The sequence below is a fragment of the Morchella importuna genome, assembly GCF_003444635.1.
Source record: "Morchella importuna strain M04M26 chromosome Unknown Morimp01GS059, whole genome shotgun sequence".
NCBI lineage: Eukaryota > Fungi > Ascomycota > Pezizomycetes > Pezizales > Morchellaceae > Morchella > Morchella importuna.
This window is the reverse complement of record NW_025763456.1, coordinates 45,015-51,818: the sequence shown is the minus strand read 5'-3', so window position 1 is coordinate 51,818 and position 6,804 is coordinate 45,015. Positions and strand designations below refer to the sequence as shown.

Sequence of the window (6,804 nt, the reverse complement as noted above, 5' to 3'; positions counted from 1 at the left end):
CCCTTTGTTAGGTTACACGTTTTCACTTGAGGTTTCCTTTGTTGATAGAAATGGATGCGGAAAATAGAGTGTAACGGAGCCATTTCAACTGTCTGATGTATGAGTACACACAGGGCCCGGTTACATGCTGAGAGTTATTGATAGAAGCCAGTTGCACAGTGACATGCAAGTACCGGCAGGGTGGTTAGCTACCAGCTGTCAGCGTAACTACATTCTGAGCGCTAGGAAGAGTATCTATTCATGGGAGCAATGAATGACGAGTCTATGCCTCGCCAATGATTAGAAGGCCGGCCAGATTGAAGCTCTGAGTGCTCGGCGATCCTCTACATCCTTCGATCATAATACGTCCGCCCGTAGTGGCAGGGACTATGCCTGGGAGAGTCTACAATAAGTGAAGAGCTCTACAGCAATGGTTAAGCTTACGCCTAAGCGGTAGCTCGTTCATGCAGGTCCCGGTTGTGCGACAACCAAGACTGCAGGTGTTACAAAGGCTTTGACTAAGGGTGGTTGCCTTCGGAACCGGGAGCACCCGCTAACGCTAAGAAAGAAGCGGGGTAGCGGTGGTATTGCTTCCCTTCCACTTGAAGGAATCACCAGAACTTAGTAAGGAAGTAGGAGCAGGGAATGGAATCCTTTGGAGTATAAGTACTCAGGATCCTTCTCGCCCAACTATCCGATTTCCTTAGTTTCATCTTGCACGGCCCCACCTTTTCTATCGGATCCTAGCGATACGTGGAAAGGCTGTCCCCGGTACATAGAGTCAGTATGGAATCGTTATTAGAGCTACATTTTCTTCTATGCGTATAATGTACCATACCAAAAATCCTAGGTTGGACTCGGGACGAGTCTACCGGAGAGGGGGTTAGTGTAACAGAGCCACAGTAGGGCTGTTACAAAAGTACCTGTTCTACCAGTCAAGCCATACGGCCCTAGGTTAACCGCAGCTGGTTCTTCATCGATGGGTGAAGAGAAGGGCAGATGAGCCCCTACCTCTATTGGTATAGAGGGTAGAGATCCTGGCGAGCAAGAAGTCTTACAAGTCAAGCTAGACGACTGGACCAAAACTAGAGCAGAAGGACGAGCATGCCAAATAAAAAGAAGGGTAACCCCAAACATAAGTTACCCTACCTTGGAAGTCAACCTTTGAGGCGCAATAACTTAGCAACCGATGCTCGGAAAATATGCTTTACTTCGTCAGAAAGGATCCTGACGAAGCTCCGGTACATTTGGGGTGGTTGAATGAACGGATTGCGGAGTTGAGGAAACACTACAAAATAAACACGTTTTAGACCCAAAAATAACCCCCGGAGTGTCGAACCGCCGGAACCCTCTTGTTTCAGTCCGGTACACCTTTGAGGGGGAGTAGCAGTACGACCCAAGCTACTAAAAGCAAACCTCGCTTTACAAAACACCAAATCTGTTCTAAAAACAAATTGAATAAGCAGTTGCTATCTGGTCGGTTGTTTCCGCTAGTTCTTAGGATCCCGACCAGCTCTTGGCAGAGATTGCGTGATTTGACTCGGGCGGAAGTTTGTCAGATGTGTGACAGCAACTCCTCTCGCCCCTCATAGAAAAAAGTCGCGGTGTCCCCGGACTAAGGAGGGACAGACGGCCTAGAGAAGAAAAGCGGCAAAAAAAGGGGCGGAACTTCAATAAAAAGTACTCGGTTGCCCCCAGTTTGAACTCGGGGAGTGATGGAATCTTTACTAGTGAGGAGACCCCTTAAAGTTATTAAGTTTCTAGACTACGAATACGATCAAACAAAAAAAACTCCATCTTTCGATCGAACGAGCCCAATGCTAACCGATCGTTCCCCGTTTACCATTTCTATTTTGATCGAAGTCACGGTCGTGCCCCATCCTAGCACCCCCGTTACAGGGATTCCTTTGTGGATGCTATCAGAGCAGCCTTTGGCGAAGCCATCTCTAGGGATGATGATGTAGCGCAATGGAATACCCTCACCCACACAGCTAAGGGAGGAATAGACTCCTTCCTGAATAGTATTATTCAGCTGATGTGGAGGAGGGCTATGAGGGCCAGTTAGTCGATGATAAGATCCTCAGTTGCCTCATTCTGGACCTAGGCATGAGTTGGGCTCTCTTTACTCCCAAGTCAAAATCCGTGATGGAACGGATAGCTGCTCTAAGAGAGCTAGGACACACCCATGAGAGGTACCAGACGGTAGTAGCTGAGAAAAACACCCGCCAGGACCGAGAAAGATCCTCCTGCTGAGAAGGAACGGCATCCCAAGAGGAAGAGAGAAGCTGCAAGCTCCTCAAACCTCAGAAGGAAGCAGGTTCCAAAGATAGAGCGGTGGAACTGAAGGGTATCCGGGGAATATCCTAGAAGAAAGAAGGAAAGCAGAAGTATGCTTGAAGGTATGACCTTCCGGTACTCCCTATTGGTAGAGTTCATAGACTGACTTGTGCAATAGTGCGGCAAGTCCAGACACAAATGGACCGATTGTTGGTCCAAGAAACCTACTGTAGTCCGAGTGGCAGCAGTGAGGGTACAAAACCGAAAAAAGAGGACATGGCAAGCCCAATCCTCAGAAGAAAGCTAAAGTGGCTGCTATAACAGCAGCGGAACCTGTAACGTGGACAGTCTTCTACGTATCGCTAGAATCCGATAGAAAGATGTGGCCGTGCAAGATAGAAATCAGGTTTAGATTATTCAAAGATTCTTTCGCTAAAAACTCAATAATCATTAAGGGCTCTGCTACTGAGTAGAATACTTGCTAACTCTGATGAAGACTTGGGAATCCGGATAGTTGGGCAGGAAGGACCCTGAGTACTTATACTCCAAAGGATTCTGTTCCGCTGCTCCTACTTCCTTACTAAGTTCCAGTGATGCCTTCTAGTGGAAGGGAAGCAATACCACCGCTACCCCGCTTTTCTCTAAGTGTCAGCGGGTGCTTCCGGTTCCGAAGGCGACCACCCTTAGTCAAAGCCTTTTGTGACACTTGCAGTCTTGGTTGTGGCACAACCGGGACCTGCATGAATGAGCTGCCCCTCAGGTGTAAGCTTAATCGTTGCTGTAGAGCTCTTCGCTTATTGTAGACTTGCCAGGCAAGGCCCTCGCCACTACCGACGGACTTATCATGCTCAGAGGATGTAGAGGATCACCGAGCAGTCAGAGCTTCGATCTGGCTGACCTTCTAGTCATTGGCGAGGCATTGTAACGGCAAAATTGTATTTCGGCTAAGGTGATAGATTGGATTGTGAAAAGGGGGTATTGCGCAGTTGAACTATGATTTGTAATGGGTTTTCTGTTATGTTCTTTCAGTTTCCGTTACGCGGGGTATTAGTCATCAATGGACTAGGAGTTGGATATATAAGGGGGCGTTGTCTCGTGCCTTTTGATGTTTTCCTTCCTTTCCTCTTCTCTTCACGGAACCTCCTGTATCTACCCTCGCAACACCAAAACTTTCGAACGATAAAACTTTTGGCCTGCACTCTCGATAAAAACTTTTACACGAACACGATCCTGTATGTCAATAGACTCGTAATCTATTGGTATCTTATCGCACATCTGTTCGTACGCGAAGTCATCCCACGCTCTAGTCCCTGAGTTGTGAACTTTCTACCCCTCAAGCCCTCGCCTAAGTCTCGCCGACCGCCAGCGAAACCAACCAACAACCTGGCCTCAACCCACCCAACGCCACCAAACACCGCGGGCAGGAAAAGAAACTCTATCAGAAGTCTTCCCAAACCCAACTCGAACCGGAACATCAACCAATGTCCCAACAAGCCTCTTCTGAGCTCCTGGTTTGCAGGAGCCCCCCCCCCAGGAACCCCAGCCCCCCCACGCTTTGCCGACACCCAATCCAGTCAATCCATCCAACAAACACAGTCCACCACGATCGAGCAAACCCAACCCAGCGGCGAACCCTTTTCTATCTTCGCCGAATACACCCAATACAATGAACCATACGCACCAAAGTATGACTACATCCACCCTAGCATCGTCCCCCAAGAAACCCACGCCAGAATGGATCTCAATTACATCTCGTGGGTAATTAGAAATGCCCTCACCGTGGCGCTCGAACCCCTCAACAAGGGAACCGAACAAACCAACAAAAATCTGAAAGCCACCATCGAAGTCCTATCCGTCCAAAATGAATCCCTCAAGCACACCGTCGACACCCTGGCCAAACAAATGTTCGAAATGACAAAGAACCAGGACAAAACATCCGACAAACTCCACCGCCTACAACACCAACTCACCAATCTCTCCATCAACAGGCACAACAACCAAATGGCCGCCGAAGGAAGAACTGCCACAACCACCACCACCGCCGCCGTCACCGCTGCCACCATCCCCGCCCCTCCCCCCGCACCCACCAATAACTCGAACCATGCTCAACAACAACCAAAAGGAAAAGGAAAAGAAACACCAATCCCACAAGCACCAAAATCCTACGCATCCATCGCAGCAGGAAACGCCAACCCCGAATACACCACGGTCACAAACAGGAGGAAGCCCAAACCTAAGGTGGACCCACTATTCAAACCAGAAGTCACCAAAATCAACAGGGAAATAGTCATCGAAACAAATAAAGAATCACCAGTCACCCCCTGTAACGGGGGTGCCTTGAGAGGGCGCGACCGTGACTTCGATCAGGTAGATAGGCAGAAAGGAATTCGACAAGCTATCCTTTCGGCTCGTTCGATGGAAAGATAGAATTTCATTTGTTTTGATCGTTATTTGTAGTCTAGAAACTTATAACTTTAAGGGGGCTCCTCGCTGGTAAAGACTCCCTGATCTCCCCGAAACCAAGCTGGGGCAACCGAGTTCCTTTATGGAAGTTCGGCGCCCCTTCCTTCATTACCTCTTTCCTTTTTTCACTGGCCGTCCGCCTTTCAAATAATCTGGGGGCACCACCTATTTTCTATCAGGGGGGGAGGAGAAGAGTTGCTACCACACCGCGGACGAATTTTCGTCCGAGTCAAATCTCGCAATCCTTGCCAAGAAAGGGTCGGGATCCTAGGAACTAGAGGAAACAGCCGACCAGACAGCAATTGCTTATTCAGAGTATTTAGAATAGATTTGGGTGTTTTTTAAAGCAAAGGTTTGCTTTGGTATTTTGGGTCGCACTCTTACTCCCCCCAAAGATGCAGCGGGCTGAAACAGGAGGGTTCCGGCGGTTCGACGCTCCGGGGGTTATTTTTGGGGTCTAAAACGTGTTTATTTTGCAGTGTTTCCTCAACTCCGCAATGCCTTCATTCAACCACCCCAAATGGACCGGAGCATCGCCAGGATCCTTTCTGACGTGGTAAAGCATTTTTTCCGGGCATCGGCTGCAAAGTTATTGCGCCTCAAAGGTTGAATGCCAAGGTAGGGTAACTTATGTTTGGGGTTACCCTTCCTTATTTGGTCTGCTCGTCCTGCTGCGCTAGTTTTGGTCCAGTCGTCTAGCTTGACTTGTAAGACTTCTTACTCGCCAGGATCTCTACCCTCTATACCAATAGAGGTAGGGGCTCATCTGCCCTTCTCTTCACCCATCGATGAAGAACCAGCTGCGGTTAACCTAGGGCCGTATGGCTTGACTGGTAGAATAGGTATTTTTGTAACAGCCCTACTGTGGCCCTGTTACACCCCCTCCGACATCAGAACAAGAATCAACTCAAAAATCGAAAACCCAGACTGCCAGCTTATCGCCGCCAGGAAAACCTCAAAGAACAACATCGTGCTAGAAACCAAATTTGCTACCCCCGCCTCAAAAGTCTTCGAATACAAACAAGAAATTGAATCAGCCCTAAGAGAACTCAAGGTCCCCTTCGTTGACATAAGGGTCAACTCCAGATGGTCCAAATTTATCGTACACGGAATCCCAACAACAATCGGAGACGGCTATGAAGCAGGACAGGTCATGGCCTCAGAAGTCAGAAGCAACTACGGAACCACCTTCGAAATGGCACAAATCCCCAGATGGCTAAGCAGACCTGAGGCTAGAGCAGGGAAAACGCACTCGTCAATGATCATCGCACTCCCAGGACAATATACAAAAGACAACCTCGGACTGAGATATCTTACCCTATTCGACCGGCAATGCAAAATCGACAACTACCTCCCAGCCAACCCAGAAACCCAATGCTCCAAATGCTTAGAATATGGCCACCGACACGAAAGATGCTCCCACCAAACCGGGAGATGCGGACACTGTGCAGAGGACCACCAAACAAAGGAACACCCATGCTCAGAATGCCCAGGAGGTACCAGATGCATCCATACACCCATCCGATGCTACCACTGCAAGGCCCCCCACACAAAGCAACAGACGCCAACTGCCCAGAACGTACCAAAGCCCGCATCATAAACAAACTTGGACCAGACACAAACCCAAGCCCACTACCAATACCCATCGTCATCCCGGCCCAAGACCCCCCCAAGAAGATGCAGCCATGGATAACACCCAATGAGTCACATCAAAAGAACAACGGCCATCGCACAGCAACTGAACTGTGCGAAAAACGAGCTTACAACAAAGTCAGTAGTGGAGGAAGCAGAACAGGACCACAACATACTTTTCCTTTTGTTACAAGAACCATGGAACAACAAAGACGGCCACCCACCGGAATCCCCTCTCTTTTACCTATTCACAGCCAGCAACAAGGGCACTAAAGCCGCCACATACATCAGGAAACACGCCAACCTGAAACCAAAACACCACTACACCCACAGTAATTTCATCGTCTCCGTCACGGTGGAAATCCAGAATCAGAAAACACAGATCCTCAACATATACTCACCAGGACGAAGCGGACCCTTCGCAGAAATCTCCAGACAGATAACCACCATCCA

The 6,804-nt window shown here is 48.9% G+C and overlaps 1 protein-coding gene across 1 annotated transcript; it reads left to right on the top strand.

Annotated features, from left to right (window-relative positions):
* Positions 1 to 3,990: 3,990 nt before the first annotated feature.
* On the top strand, positions 3,991 to 4,683 carry LAJ45_11193 (uncharacterized protein; the record flags this gene model as incomplete). The annotated part of the gene is made up of 1 exon (XM_046120703.1): positions 3,991 to 4,683. One exon carries the CDS (start codon positions 3,991 to 3,993, stop codon positions 4,681 to 4,683), a length of 693 nt encoding a protein of 230 aa, XP_045966101.1.
* Positions 4,684 to 6,804: the final 2,121 nt, after the last annotated feature.